The sequence below is a fragment of the Papio anubis genome, chromosome 5 (genome assembly GCF_008728515.1).
Source record: "Papio anubis isolate 15944 chromosome 5, Panubis1.0, whole genome shotgun sequence".
Lineage (NCBI taxonomy): Eukaryota > Metazoa > Chordata > Mammalia > Primates > Cercopithecidae > Papio > Papio anubis.
The window spans coordinates 165,063,484-165,079,930 of NC_044980.1; the positions used below are offsets into that span (position 1 = coordinate 165,063,484).

The following is a 16,447-nucleotide window of genomic DNA, read 5'->3' on the forward strand; positions in this document are numbered from 1 at the left end:
GGATGCTGTGCCTGGATTCAGAGTCTGGGTGCTGGGACTTGCATTTAACAAGCGGGCAGGAGAGTTCAGGGAGAACATCCCCAAAGTGCAGAAGGAGAACTGGCACATGTCATCCTCTCACCTTTCAGCCCCACAACCAAAGCCAAAAATGTCGGAGCAGAAAACTGCAGAAGTCAAGACAGTTCAAACCCAAGCTCCCAATTAGGGCTAGAAACTGGGGCTCAGACTGGCTGCATCATGGGGAATCTCAGTAGGGAGCCACCAGGTCCCAGGCCGGGGCGTCCTAGGGAATGTCCAGGGCTCTCCTAGCTGCGAGGCAAGGCCACGCTACATGCAAAAGGAAACCAAGTCTCAAGATAGCAATGGTGGAAGTGACAGACTCTGAGCTGGACAGACCTGGGTTCAATCTCGACTACACTACTTAAGTGCGGGTCCTAGAGAAGCTAGTTAGGAGGCTCAGTTTTCCCATCTGTAAAAGGGGGGTGCTAAGAACCTGTCTCTCGGGGCTGCTGTAAAGTGTAAATGGGATTGTGTCTGTAACACCCCTGCTACAGGGGTGGCTTATAACCCTCTTCCATGTAAGCAGAGTGAGCTCCACAGGCCCAAATCAATCCTAAAACATTAGGATGAACCAAGTGAAATTGCCATTTTTATGGGCGAAATACTGACAATTTCATATGGTTCAACCTAATAGCATCCCAGGGGCTAGAGGACCTCATCTGTGTCCACTGAACTAGACTAAGAATTAGTACTCTTCATTTCAGTATCAGGCACAGCGATGACCCTCCTTCCCCCTCGTTTAGAGATGAAGAAGATACTGAGGTTCTGAGAGGTTAAGTAACCTGGCCCAAATCATATAACTGGAAAGTGACAAAGCCAGGGTTTGTACTCAGGCCTGGCTGCCTCCAAAGCCTGCAGCTTAACCACGATGACACACTGACTGCTCAGCCTGGGGCCAGCAGGGCGTCATCTCGTGTGATTCTGTCTCAGCACCAAGGACGTCAGTGGCTGCTGCCTTAGAATCATGGGACCTTGGGACTGTCAGGGCCCAAGCAGTTAATGGCTTTGTTCAAGAAACACACTTGGGCTGGGCATTTATTCTAGGCCAGGCCCTGAACACAAAATGGGGGGGTCACACCCTAGACGATGATGAACTCAATGTGTACATGTCATGATGGGATTGGTCCACTGGGGCCTCAGCATCAAAGCTGGGTACCCTGGTGAGGTAACGGAAGGGTCGCCCAGAAACAGGCCAACTAGACTGGTCTAGGATACTCTCTTGACAGTGTACGAACTGAATCCAGCCTCATCCTCCCTTCCCACTGAGCTTGGGGTCAGGAGAGGGAGAAGAGAACTAGACAGGAATGTAAAGGGAGTATGCTCTCAGACCCTGGGGCCAGCCACCTTTTAGGAGTGTCATAGGGGAGGAGAAGGGATTCCTCCATGAAATCACATGTGGTTCCTGAGGCCAGATTCTGTGGGTACCCTTGGTCACTCCTGGAGCCCTCCCTTGTTGGGCTCCTAATCTGCCAGAGACTAATCCCTGCCCCTGTCCCAATTTGAACCCTGTGTGGACTTTTATGCCATCCTACACTGTCCTCTACCCTCTAGAGAAAACTTGGATAACAAATTAAAATGTAGACAATTTACTGTAATCACTAACAACATTTAAGAGTCTAGAATATGCTTAATGTGCTCTCTCTTAGCAATCCTATGAGGTTGCGCTGTCCTATTGTTTCCATTCTGCAGTGGCGGCGTTAAGGCCCAAGGAGGTTGGGTAACTTATTCAACCTAGGAATCAAACGGGCTGACTGCAGAGTCAGAGGTCTTAAAAACTGTCCACGTTTCCACCATCAGAGATGATGCTTTGGGCATACTTCTTCTCAGACCCTTTTCCTATGCATAGAAATATTTTTCCAAATTAAGATCACACTATATATATGATTCGGTTTTTTCCATTTGCATGAGATGGCGGGCATTTCCCCATTTCATCAAACATCCTTTGGACACACCACTTTTACAGTCCATTGTAAGGCTAAAATATCATTTATTTAATCATGCCTCCAAAGATAAACATTTAGGCTACTTTGAACATTGTTTAAGTTACCATACTCTGAATATCCAAATATGTAAATCTTTGGGGGAAAACAGCTATCAATTTTAAGGAGTACCTCCTTAATTAGAGTCTGTTTCTTAATATGTGGTCATTCCAGATGGTCTGTGTCACATCATTGGGGGCCTGCTTACTAAAAACACACATCACTAATCAGATAAACGACAATGATGATGATAATGGTAAAGACAATAAGGACAGGTAATTTATTCAGCACTTCTACATGCCAGGAAGAGCTCTAAACCCTCTACGTGAATAATCCACAGTAGATACTCTTGTTAGCCTCATTTTGTAGAAGAGGAAACTGAAGCACGGAGAGGTTCAGTCACGTCACTGACTCCAGATTCACACACGGCAGAGCCAGGTCCAACCCGTGCCATCTGGCTCGCAAGTTCCACCTCTTCCACCCAGGGGTCTTTCATCTTTTTTTGGAGCCATGAATCTCTTTGGCATCTGAGGAAACCCACGGACCCCTTCTCAGAATGATTTAAAATGAGTAAAATACATCAATCCCAAATGAAACTAATGATACTGAATTATAGTTATCAAAATGTTTCAAAAAACAAAATTATGACTATATGTACATTTTTATTAAAACCACAAATAACAGAACCTAGTGGTGGGTCTAATGACACCACAACTTGGAAGTAGTAAGGAGTATAGATGCTCTCCGGGGAGCCATGCAATGACGGTCAAGTGAGATGAAAATATCAGGGAATCGCTATTGGTGACAAAGTCACATGTATTACTAATATCACCGCGGGTTGCTGCCTTCATTCATAATAGAAGGCAATGCTAAATTTCAGCTGGAGGTTCGTGAAAATTAAGATGTAATTCTTCCCCTTCCACGTTCAAGGACCCTCTGAATTCCACCCACGTAAAGAACCCCACTGCTAGTCGCCTTTCCCAGCCCCTGAACACCTCTTTGCTTTTGAACCCAGCTGATAGTGCACCTCTCTGTCCCAGCAGGAATGGGTACTCTGGCCCCTGTCACAGCCCTTATCCTATGGAGATGCATTCTGAACAGACGGTGACCTCCGTGAGGACAAGACTGTGCCTGGTCATCTAAGCCTCTCTCCGGCTCTGGGCCAGACCTGGCCCAGGGCAGACAATAAACCCACATCTGTGGAACTGACTAGAAGCCAACAGTGGCCTGAAGCCACAGGCTGCTGATTCACACCTTGGCTGAGGAGGAGGAAATGGTGACGCCACCGTGTGGGTTCTAGCTTTCTTTGCCAGCACAGCGGGCGGGGGGCCATGCGATTCTGCTTAATTAAGCAAAACAGAAAATACCATACTTATGTGCTTGAAGGCAACTTTTCCCTTCAGGACGGAGGTGGGGGCTGGGAAAGTGACTGTCCCCTTATTAACAGTCAGTGATAGGCAGGGAAGCCAAGAGTGATCCTGGCAAACTGCTTCACCTTTCTAAGCCTCAGTTTCCACATTTGTGAAATGGGCCAATAACAGCATCCACGTAGCAGACATGTATTGTTTTTGTCTGCCCAAGCTCCATGCCCCCTTCTCCCAGCAACAGGGCCCTGAATCTCCTTCCACAACTACCCCTCTCACTACCTGCGATTTCAGTGGGATTGTCGATCTTAATATCCCACTCACTCCTGGCCCATAGATAGGGTCAGGTAATCTGGCTGGGCCAGTCAGGGTCTCTCCTGGAACTGGACTCTTGAGTGGCTAAAAGGTCTGCAAATGGATGGATCAGCTGCCTGCCTGGCGATGTCCTAATACCTCCTGGAGCTCCCACTCCCTGGAAAGAACAGCTGCCCACGTTCTTTCCAAGACTGGGTGCTGAGCTTTCCCCCTGATTCTGCCAGCCCCACCTTTCCAGTACATTCTGTTTGGCTTAAGTTAACCAGGTCCGTTTCTGTCATGCAATCCCAGGATTCTGACTAATACTCCTTATCTCACAGAGCTGCTATGTGGATTCAAAGACATAAAGCATGAAAAGCCTTGAGCACACAGTAAGCGCTCAGATAAATGACAGCTCTTCTATAGTTAATAATAAAAAATTACTGTTGAATCTTGGGAACAAAACAAATTTGGAGTTATTTAATTGCCCTGGAATTTCAGGATTACTACTGGCTTGCAGAATCCCCTCTAATAACTTTCTTCCCTCTCTTTTTCCCTCTCTGCCTCCATCTCCACTGTCTGCACATGGCTCCCCATTTGGACAGGGGCTCCTGGGGTCTGTCTGTGCTCTGCTCCCTGGATTCACCCACGAAGGGCTCTTCTACCCACCCCTCAAGCCGAGGCAGTGCTTCCGAGCACCAGTTCCTCCCGCTACTCCAGTGACTTGCATCCTGGACTGCCTCTGGCCCCGAGCCCTGGCCTCAGCCTTCGTGTGCTGTACCGGAGCTATGGCCTTCCTGAGGGGGGCCCATGCCTTCTCTCCTGTGGTTCTCGAGCCAGCCAGGAGCCCCTAGGTCCTTCTGGCCCCCACCTACCCACAGAGCTTCATCTCCACTATTCAAACCTCTCCTGCTTTTTCAAACACGCCATGTGCCAGGGTTTCCATTTCTTTGCCCTCTTGTTCTCCCTACCTGTAACCCCTTCACCCTTGCCCACTTGGCAGCATCCCTCCCATGCTTTGTGACTGGCCTCAGGTCACCTCTGCCTTCCCCAGGACCAGGTCCCCCAGAAGCCCAGGGCACCTGTCTGCCTGTCAGGACACTGACCTTCTTGAGGTCTCAATCCCTGCTTTGCCTATTCACATGTCATCTCTATCGCCCAGGCTGGAGTGCAGTGGCGCAAACACGGCTCACTACAGCCTCCATCTCCTGGGCTTAAGCGATCTTCCTGCCTCAGCCTCCCAAGTAGCTGGGATTACAGGCAAGAACCATCACACCCAGCTAATTTTGTTGATTTTTAGTAGAGATGAGGTCTCACTATGTTCCCCAGGCTGGTATTGAACTCCTGGGCTGAAGAGATCCTCTCGCCTCAGTCTCCCAAGGTGCTGGGATTACAGGCGTGAACTACCACACCCAGCCCTTAGAATGAAGCTTTCTTGGTGGTTGCTATTGTTTTTCCAAAGTGGCAACTCTGGCAGCTTTGCCAGATAAAGAATAGGATGCCCAGTAAAATCTGAATTTCAGATAAACAACGAGTAATTGTTTCTCATAAATATGTCCCAAATATTGCATGTTTATTTGAAATTGAAATTGAACTGGGCATCCTGCATTTTCATTTGCTAACGCCGGCCACCCTCAGCCCTGGCACAGCCTGAGACAGGGCTGCAGAAGCAGGCAGGTGAGCTCTGCCCACAGCCCCTCCTGCCTTTACCACCTGAAGAAGGCCCTGGGCTGAGAGTCATGCCCGCCTGCAGGTGAGCATCTGGGCCAGCAAATAAGGGAGGAGAAAGTCCTGCAGTTTGGAGAACGAGGCAGAGGCCGATGGCTTGTGGCGGAGCTCAGGTCTGCAGGTTTCTTCGAGGCAGAGTCCTGAGCAGGCAGCCACATGAGCCCTGCCCCCGGCCCACAGCTGGAGGCACTGAGCCTCCTGAGTCTGTCATGTCAGCTGGTTCCCATGTCACGTCAGTGGGCAAAGGATGCCAGCTCCACCCAGGGGCCAGTTGACCCTCCCGACAAGGGCTCTAGGATAGGCACCACAGAGCCTTGACTTCTGGGCATTACCCAGGCCAGCAGCACCCCTCCTCAGGCATTCTGCATAAAAGCTCATTGGATCTCCCCAACAAAGGCCCCTACTACCCGGAGAAGGCTCAGGGCCAACAGCGAGTGAATGACAGAACCAAATGAGAACCCAGGCCCTGCCTGCAGAAGCCACGGGGCCTTCTCAATAAACCTGTCTTCTCTTTTGGCCACGTGTGGGTGCTCACAACTCACTGGTTGAACCCACCAGACTAACAGGCTGCTCGGGGGCAGCGGCTCCTTTCCTGCAGCTGCGGGGACCCACAGCTGGCTTCATCGCCGAGGGAAAGGGGAAAACTGAGTCATGCAAAGCAAGACTGCTCTCCTGACATTCCCTCTACCACAGCTCTTTCTCCGAGGAAAAAAGGATGCACAATTTGTAAGCAGGACATGAGTGTCACGGCGGGAATGGCACGGTCCCTCTAGCCTTCCTTGTTTGGCAGTGAGATAACCGGGCTGCTTGCCGACTCGCCTGCACCTCCGGTGGGAGGCAAGAGGATGCATGAAATGCGCAGGGAAGTGGGCTGTAGGGCACACCTCTAACCTGGATGACGTTTCTGGTGCCCTGTGACCTTAGGGTACAGACCATGCCGGATCTGCAGAACTTGAGCCTACAATTCTTCCCAGCCCTATTTGGCTGCAAGCACGATGGGGAAGGGCCTGGAATTGCTGAGCAAGGAGCATTTTAACTAGGAAAGCATCTGCCCAGGCCTTCCCTCATGGTATTTTAAACTCATCGCTTTCTGTTTCTCTAGCTCACGGACTGGAAAGCCACATCCAGAGACCTCCCTCTGCGGCAGGAGTGGGAAAGAGCCTCTGAGGCTGGTGCCTGCCTCAGGAGGACAGGAGAACCCTTTGGGACGGGATGGGGCAACAGGATGTGGGGATCTGGCTGGAGCTGCCCCCGCTTGGCACAGCTTCTTTTTTAAAATGAGCATTTGCTTTTTTTTATTTTTACTAAAAACAAGAATATGTGTTCATTGCAGAACATTTGGAAAACAGAAAAGCACAGACAAGCAGGAAAAAAAAAAAGGAATGATATTTTATCAGCTGTATTTCTGAGCTTACACAGACTCCTATTTTCATCCTTCGTTTGTAATCAGCCTGAGCATGCTATTTTGCAAACCAGCTTTAGCTATTTAATATTCTTGTGATAGAAGATGGAACACAGTTTTACCATCTTGATGGTGTTCTAGCTCATGGATATAGCACATTTTATCTTGTTCTTTACTGATGCACTTTTAAGTGGTTACCAGCCTTTTACGATCATAAATGACACTAGGTTTGTACACTCCTAATATAGTTTACCGTTGTCAAACCTCAGTTAGATGCTAGGCCCCTTTAATTCTCACATTAGCCCTATGAAATTGGAACTATTTTTATCCCCATTTTATAGATGAGGAAACTGAGGCACAGAGGCTTGTCTGAGGTCACACAGTTGGTAGGTGGCAGAGCAGGGATTTGAACCCAAGCTGTCTGATGTACTTCTCAGCCCACTAGAGGCACAGAATGGCACTGATTCAAAGTCCGAACTAAAGTGACATTTAAATACTTTGAAGATATGACTGCTCCATCTCTTTTGACCCTGAGACAGCTGCAGCAGCACAGAGTGCACCAGAGCAGGCTGGGGCTCCTCCCATTGAGGATGACCAGTGAGGTAAGCCGAGGGGCCGGTGTATTGCACCTATGGGGTGGGGGATGGCATGGGGGAGCATGGTTGATCAGGTCCCTAGCAGAGCATCCCAGAAAGACAGCATCAACCCAGAAATGCCCTTTGCTTGCCACTCACTTGGCATACATAGCTTGCCTGTGTGACAAGCACCTACTTTTTCCCAATCAAAAGAAAGCAACAGTCATTAAAGAAAAACCTACCCAAGGGGCCTAAAGAGGGCCCTACCTCTTGCGACAGACACAGTAGAGGACAAGAACTCCCCTGTGCAGTAGGTAGGAATGGCTCTACCTTGCTCCTGGGGGCCTATCCCAGCAGCAGCATGGGCCCAGCCTGGGGCAGGCACTCCCCAAAATGCCTCTTGAATGAAAAGACCATGAAAACTGCATAGTGTGTCTTCTGGGCAGCAGGCAGGAAAGTGGTGCAGAAATTTAGATCACGACTATTATTATCATCAATAGCACTTTTCGTGACTACCATTTATTGAGTACCTTTATTTTATTTTTGCCAACAGTCTCCCTTTGTCACCCAGGCTGGAGTGAAGTGGCGCGATCTCGGCTCACTGCAACCTCCGCCTCCCAGGTTCAAGTGATTTACTGAGTGCCTTTTACACCCATGAGGCTCAGCATTGTGAGCCAGGCACTATGACTATTCCCATTTCACAGATCCTCACCTAGTGCAAGGTAACCCTGCTCAGGAGCGCTTGAAGAGAATTCAAAGTCAGGTCTTTTCATCACGAAGGTAATGGTGGGTTGGAAAGACATGTGCTAGCAGTTTTATTCTTCCTACCAGCAGGGCTCCTGGAGTACAGATTCCGTGCATACATCACCAAAAGCCTGCACAATCGTCTCAGAAGGAAGTCACTGCCCCTATTTTACAAATGTAAAAACTAAGGGGGGCATTCAGCCAGTTGTCCAAGGCCATGCAGAACTTGAATCCAGATGTTTATCTTTAACACCCGAGTTCTTTCTACTCAACTTTGCTGCGCTACCCTGTGTGTTCCCACAAAACGGGTGCCAGGGATAGCAGGAGAGGGAGGAAACTGGGGGCTGGAGAAGAGAATGCAGCTAATTTGGGCAGCAGATCCACATTTGTTCTAGACCATTGGGCTCACCTGCCAGAGGCCCCTTAAGGGACTGAGAATGCCAGCAATGCCTACTAAGGGCCCGATCTACTCTTCCAAACTCAGCTGCTCGGCACAGTGACCCCCAGGCTTCCGGAGCCTGGCAAATCAAGGAGGGAGGTTTCAGGGCTGGCAGCACAGAGCCTGCAGAGCCATCACTCCAGGGGCACAGTCTACCTAGAGCTTCCTGGAGTGAGAATGACTAAGGGCTGGCAGTGGCTTGCACTTCTTCAGTTGGGCTGAATCAATGGTGAGATCAGAGAAGGGCCTGGGATGGCCCCAGTATCTCATATAAGGGGAAACCGGGGCCCAGAAGCCTAAGTGACCCATCCAAGGTCAGTCAGCTCCGTGGTGGGATCACAGGGTCCCCTGTGTCTCTCCCAGACACAAAGGCATCTAACGCAATTCCCACGCAGCCACTCCTTGCTGTGTGACCTCAGGCACACGCCTCCACCTCTCTGAATCTGCAGACTCCTCAAGGGAAAAACAAAAAACTAATGTAATTACCTGAAGGATTAGTATCCCAAATGTGTAAATAAATCCCACCAATCAATAAAAGACAAACAACACAATATATTAAAAAAGAGGCAAAGGATAAAAACTGGTAATTCACAGAAGAGGAAACGCAAATAGCTGATAAAGGTATGAAAAGCTGTTCAACCTCGCTGGTGTGAACAAGCACCACTTTTGCACCTATTGGATTGGCAAAGACTGAAAAGTCTGATGATAACGGAGTGTTAGCAAGAACAGACAGCAAAGGGAACCCAGGGGATGTAAATGCAAAGTTGAAAACGCACAAACCCCAAGACCCAGCAATTCTACTTTGGGTCCCGGTGCAAGGAGGCAGCTGTAAGAAAGTCAACTGCCGGAAACATCCTAACAGTTCCCAGGGCGAGCTTGAAAAAACAGGGGCATATTCACCAATGCCATAGTAAACGACAGTTAAAATGAACCGGAGCTACCTGGATCGACGCAGATCTCAAAAGTATAATGCTTATTTATAGTTTTAAAATATTGACGACGATACAAGACTTTAGGGAATGTTAAAAAGGAAAAAACATTAAAAGGTCCATGGGCTGGGGCGGGAAGGGGATTGATGGCAAATGGGTGTGGGGGATTTTTCTGGGGATGATGGAAATGTTATAATACTGGATTGTGGTGATGGTTGCACAGCTCTGCAAATTTACTTTAAAAATAAGTGGATTGCACACTTACAATGGGTGAATTTTATGGTATGTAAATTATACCTCAAGAGAGCTGTTAAAGAAAATATCCTATCTATTAGTCTATTTTGTACAAGTGCATGGGAATGATCAATATCAAATGCAGGATAGTGGTTTTATGGGGGAGGTGCAGCATCTGGGAGGGCGTAGCGGGGGCTTTGCATCCTGATGCTTTATTTCTTTTTTTTTTTTTTTTTTTGAGACGGAGTTTTGCTCTGTAGCCCGGGCTGGAGTGCAGTGGCCCAGATCTCAGCTCACTGCAAGCTCCGCCTCCCGGGTTCCGCCATTCTCCTGCCTCAGCCTCCCGGAGTAGCTGGGACTACAGAGCGCCCACCACCTCGCCCGGCTAGTTTTTGTATTTTAGTAGAGATGGGGTTTCACCGTGTTTATGGGATGGTCTCGATCTCCTGACCTCATGGAGTCTTGATGCAAACTCCCAAAGTGCTGGGATTACAGCGAGCCACCCTTGGCCCCATGATGCTTTATTTCTTAAAAAGAAAAAGAAAAAAGTTTTGAAACAAATATGGCAAAATATAGAGATGTGAAGACTTGGAAGGTATATAGATATAGATAGCTATTTTATTCTATGTATCTATGTATGTGCAGAATATTATATTACTATATCGAAAACGTACCTATGTAAAAGGGACCCAGTGCCCTGCTTAGGTTACTGAGGACACTTTGACCACTGTTATTCACTGCCATAAATACTCCGACCATCCTGCTCCTCTTAACATTTAAAGATCTAGAGACAGAGCAGCCCAGCATCTCCAGGCCCCTGCTGCCGAGACACTAATGCTTCTGTACATCCCTCTCCAGTGCGGGAAATGGGGTGATCCAAATAAAACTCACAAATCCTACCTGGAGCTCTTCTTCCTCCCCTCAAGCTGAAGACAAGCTAGCTAGGGAGGGTCTCCCACGATGTCACCCTCAAAGGCCCCTCTCCATTCATCCCCAAGCCCTCGGGCTCTAGTGCAGGAAAGATGCTGGCAGAGAAAGGCAGCAGCTTCCCAAATCTTCATCTCCCTGCTTCCAACAGAGGGCGTTGGCTCCAGGGAAACCCTCTACAAACAATATCATGGATCATGGTCATCAACCTCTCAGGATCTCAGAGGCAGCCGGAGCTTCTGGCCCTGCATTCTCCAGACCTGGCCTGTGGCTCTGCCCCTGGGCCCATGGATGATGTCTCTGCCTGCGGGTGACTGAGGCTGGGGCTGGAGAGGATGCCATTCTGATCATGGAGAAGGCACCATTTCAGAGGCAGCAGGTGGCCCGGCCCTGATGGGCAGCCCTGAACTCTGTGTGCAGTTCTCCAATGACATCTACAGCACCTGTGGCCCTGTCCCTCACAGACCAGTGAGTGACGAGCAGGTGGTGGCCGAGATGGCTGCAAATGGGGAGCGGGGTAGTGGGAAATGAGGGGGTGTAGTGAAGAGGACTCTCAAAAACTGACTTGATATTCTATGGTGCAGTGGCTGGGGTGGGATGTGTGCGGTGCTGCCCCCAGGACGACATGTAGCAATCAATGCCTGGAGGCCTTCTGGGTGGCACAATTGGGAAGGGGGATGACTAGTTGGGTAGAAGCCAGGGATACTGCTAAACTTCCTACAATCCACAGGGCAGCCCTATAACAAAGAATGATCCAGCCCCAAATGTCAAAACTGTGGAGGTTGAGAAACTCTGCCCTCGAGGGATGTAGCAGCATTTACACAGAAGCTAGAGCTCAGAGAGGCAAATCAACCAGTCCCAGGTCACACAGCGGAACAGTTTAACTCCCCAGCTGATGCTGTTTCTCCAGGGTGGCTTCAGAAAGAGGGATACCAAATGGGAGTCAAAGTCCAGGCCCTCCAATAGCTGCCTTCATGCCTGCTCTTTCCAGATTGTGTGAGGGGCTGGGGTGGAGCGTGGGAACAGCTGTGGTCACCCACCACAGGGATCTGTTTCTAACAGGTTCGGCCCCCTGCCATCAGGGCAGTAAATGTTCTCTGTTCCTGTGGATGACTCAGGCTTCAGTTCAGCCCATTGCCCCTCCTCATCTGATAAACCCAGAAGGCTGGGCTAGAAGGGAGAGGGCCCCTTGAATCACATGAGTGACTAAATCCACATGCAGAAAAACAAGTTCTTGATGAATCCCCCCCATCATGTGACTTTGGCATGTTCCCAATCAGTGACAAGATTCCTCGGGACAGGCAGGCAGGGAGCTAACCTTTAGGGCACTCCACCCCTGCCTGTCATGTGGCTGCTTCCCCTAGGAAATGGACACCACCATCTCCCCATTACACAGATGAAAAAACTGAGGCTGAGGAGACACAGCTGCAAGCTGGGAGGCCAAGATCTGAACCCCAATCTATGTTTTAACATAGAAACTTGTCTCAGGGGGCCCCCAAAAAGTGGCTGAACGCTTCAAAAGATGGTTCTCGAAGTGCAAAACCTTCAAAAAACTGGCAAGGATGGAGCTGACAGAGCGGAGAATGAAAAGCTTCGAGATTTTCACTAATGATATGAGAAATTTCCCAGTTTTTCAGAGGACTTTGCTCAGAGAAACTATGGGGGTACCGGATCTGGGAAGTGGTGTGGTCCTTTTGGGGTCCACCAGTGGGCCTGGATCTACATCCCTGCTTGGCTCTTGACTGTGACCTTAGGTGTGGGACCTCAACTTGCTGAGCCCTGGTTTCCTCATCTGTCAAATGGGCTTAAGGCCCTCTGCCTGATATGGGCGTGACAGGAGAGGCCAGAAGAGGGCCCGTGGACAAGGATGGCCAGGCCTCAGTGGCGGTATCTATTCTCGTTTTGCCAGCTCACAGACCTGGTGGGAGGTGGCATGGAGAATTCCAGACTTCCTCCAGTTGCCATGTTGGTGAAAACTGTCTTCATGCCAAAGAGGCAAACTCAGTTACATGCTAACAGGCTCAAACAAGAAACTAAGATTTGGCAGCATTTGAAAACAGTTAACAAAAAATAAAAAAAGGAAGAAAAAAAAGGCAATTTAGCTCAGCTCTGGAATCAAGGGAAACTTCACTCTATATAAAGATGCCACAGGTCCAGGAAATAGCTTCCCACCGCCTGGCTAAGGGCTGAATAACTGGCTGCCCAGCCAATAACAATACAGACTCACACAGCACACCCCTTCTTGTGGAGAGCGGGGAGTGGGTTCCCGGCTATCTCCTTTCAGAATTTCATAGGCTATTCATGGAAGGCATGTAGATCTACTTTGTAAGAATTAGTTCTTACAAAAAAAAAAAAAAAGATCTGAAGACGACTTCCAGGGAGGCCAAGGAGCTTAATTTAGCCAGCCAACGCCCTTTTCTATTCATTGTTCTATACTTCTTTGTTAGGATTTTTTCCCTCCCTCTTACTCTTTTTCCCTTCCTGGTTAACTTCTCTGTAGCCAGCCTCCGCCACTGCGCACTTCTCACCGCCAGAGACACTATAGCCCCCTTCCCTGCCGTAATGAGGCCCTCCCCAAGGCCTTATGTGGGCCCATCACCCCACATTCCCTTTATCTCCACCTAGAAGCTGCGAGGTGGTCCCAGGGCCTCCTGAATCTGCAGACGTGTCCCCTAGGTTGCTGCGGAAGCCACTTTCCACCTGCAGGTCACCGTCAGCCCAGGCACCCCTGCTAGAGGGAGGGAAGCCCGAATGCAGCTCTATGTTCCAGGACGTGCAACCTCTGAGCCTCAGCCTTCCTATCTGCAAAACGACGCTACTGTCCCATTTTCTCAAGTCCTTGCCAGCTCCAAACAAGATTCCCATGTTCTAGAGGGAGATGCCAGGAGAAAACTTTCGTACATTTTAAGACAGAAGTTACTGGAGAGAGGGGGCAGTGGATGTTTTTAACCCTTTCAAGGTGCAGCCACTCAAATGATCCATTCCCAGAGATCTCCTCCATTGCCCAGGCCGGCTCTTGCCAAAGAACGGAGTCAAACTCGGCCATCCCTAGAGGGGCTACCTGTGGCTGGGGACTGCGGGTCTGCGCGCCTCTGCACAAGGAGGGGCAGGGCGGGCGGCCTGAGAACAGGCGCTTTTCTCTCTCCCGCTTTCCGTCTCTGCCCCCTCACCGGCTGGGGCCAGACTTCTCCACAGATGAGCAGTACGGGAGTGGGGGGGACACGGAGGAGACAGAAAGGGGTAGAGGAGCCGCAGGGAGGCGAGTAGGGGGGCGAGGCGAGAGGAAGGGATGGAGGGGGAGAACGGGGCAAAAGCGGGGAGGGGAGGAGAGGGGAGGGGGGGAGGGAGGGAGGAGGAGTCGGGAGGGACCCGGGCAGCGCCGCGGCAGGGCCGAGGGGAGAGCAGGGGAGGAGGGGACGGGAAGCGCCGGAGGCAGAAGTTTTCCGAGCCGGGGGCCCTCGGTCGCCCCCGATGGGGCGCGGGCTCAAGGGGGCGTGGAGGCCGCGCCGCACTCACATAATGCTTGTTGGGCACCCGCCGCTTCTGCACGTCCAGCACCTTCACCTCCACGATGCTGCGCCGCGGCGGCATGGCCGCCCCTCTGCCCGCAGCGGGCCGAGCGCGGGTGCTGGGGACGCGGGGTGCGGGGAGCGCGGGGGGCGCGCCGCCGCGGGCCGGGAACCTGGAGCCGAGCGCGATCGCAGCAGGGGCCGAGCACGAGCCGCCGCCGCCACCGTCGCCGCCCTTTGCTCGGCGCGCACTTCAGCCGGGCCCGGCGGCCGCCGCCCGCCCCCGGCCCGCCCCCCGCACCGCCCCCCAGCGCTGCCGGCCCGCCCCCCTTAAAGGGCCCGGCCCCGACCCCCGCCCCCCGCGCGCGGACCCCGCCGGCCACGTCCGGCCCCCGCCCTGCCTTTGTCCGGGTGCCGAGCCGCCGCGCCTGGGGAGGGGGCTGGCCTGACCCCGCCGCCCGTTCACTGATTGACGTGTGGATTCATTCCCGCACTCTCGCTCCGGCAGCCGCGGTCCACCGCCAGATTGGAGAGCTGGATTCCCGGGTTCGAATCCCGGCTTTGCCGCTTTTCCACTCTGCCCTCGGCAAGTTGGTTAACCTCTCTGGGCTAGGTCTCTTCATCTATAATATGAGCCTAGCAGTACAAACATTGTATTTGTCTTTTTGTGTCTGGCTTATTTCACTCGGCATGATGTCCTCAAGGCTCATCCATGTTGTAGCATGTGTCAGTAGTACTGCCTGCCAGCCGGTGCTGCACCCAGGATTAAGTGCATGTGAAGCCATTCTGCAGTGCAGTCCATGGTATGAGTGCTGGCATTCCTAAACCCACTCCAAGCCCTGGTGATTCAGGAGGAGCAAGAGGCCAGTGACCAGGTTCCCCGAGTCTCAGTCTGGGACATGGGGAGTTAGGGAGAGAAAAACTGCAACGAATGCAACGAATGCACATACGTGCAATGCAATTGCGATACAAGCAACAAAAGGGGATTAAAGGGTGGTGACTATGTGTGAGGGGCACCTGGGTGCTTGTTAGCAATGCCATCAATTGCCAGTTGCAGAGCCCTTTACTGCTCACCGGGCCCCATGGCCCCTGCTTTTCCGAAATGCTGTCTTTGCATCCTCAGGCATACTCCAGGAGGAAAAGGTATTTTTACAGAGCACACGGCAGAGGGCAGCCTCCAGACATTTGGACATTTCCAATGAGGCCTTAGGACCCTCTGACTTGGGAACTGTATTTCAGAAGAATGTGCCTTACAGGAATTATATCAGTGAGGGTCCCGGCAGTGAGGGTCCAGAGTCAGGGAGCTGCTGGATGGAGCCCGTCACTGCCTGGCTCTAGATGGATCTCACACGTTGAAGCGACTGTGGCTAGGGTAGCTCCTCATTTCTTCATCTAGTGCCTCCTAGCACTGGCTGGGCACTGAGTCACTCTCAGGAGTTGTTGGCTGAATGAATGGATAAATGAATATATAATGCATGGATGGGAGGTTTAGGCCCCTGGCCAGTATTTTCACAGCCAGTAAGTGGGGGCTCTTTTCAACCAACCGTACGACTCTCTTCCATGCCACGACAGAGCTCCTTCCCACCCCGGTCTGGGATCAGCCTTTGGAAGAGGGTGGGCTTATCCAGGGGAGGACGGCTCTCAGCCACCCTGGCCAGGCCACGTGGATGATTCGGGCTGATTCACTTTGGATCCGCCCCTCCATTTGCTCCTCTGACTTCCTTGCCAGACTTTACCATCCTGCTCCGGCCCCAGAGGCTGGCCTGTGTGGATTTCACTGACAGCTCTATGTCCTGGTCTTCCTGTTTGGCTTGGCCAGTGGGAGGGCCTGGCAGGAGATTGAGGGCAAGAGGAGAGAGGGAGGTCTGGGTATTTAATCCCCAAGCCCCTCCTCCACGATTGTTTTTACCAAAGGTACCCTTTCTCACATAGTCTCTCTCAGGGTTTCTGAAGCCACTTTTCTGCTCAGGACGGTGACAGTCTTGCTGTTGTAAGCCCTGGGTACTATGCCATCCTCGGTGCTCCCTTAGCCCCACCCACACCTGAATACATTGACCCTTTACTAAACTGTCTTCATGGACCCAGCTTGAGGGTGGCATCTGTTCGGTGCCAGGACCTTCACTGATATAATACGTGTAAGGCACATTTTTCTGAAGTACAGTTCCTAAGTCAGAGGGTCTTAAGGCCTCACTTCCAAAGAAGTGAAGGTCTGCTTTTCTGTCCCTGCTACATCATCCATTGCCTTATTAGGAGCGAAGCCTTC

The 16,447-nt window shown here is 51.2% G+C and overlaps 1 protein-coding gene across 2 annotated transcripts in view; it reads right to left on the reverse strand.

Moving 5' to 3' along the window:
* SH3PXD2B (SH3 and PX domains 2B) overlaps window positions 1-14,431 on the reverse strand; it is a 118,724-nt gene extending 104,293 nt beyond the window's left edge. For both annotated transcript variants that reach the window (XM_031666602.1, XM_031666603.1), the window contains exon 1: window positions 14,192-14,431. In XM_031666602.1, coding sequence (XP_031522462.1) covers window positions 14,192-14,266 — 75 coding nt within the window. In that variant the 5' untranslated portion in view covers window positions 14,267-14,431. The remainder of the gene's footprint in view (window positions 1-14,191) is intronic.
* Between the last annotated feature and the right edge of the window lie 2,016 nt (window positions 14,432-16,447).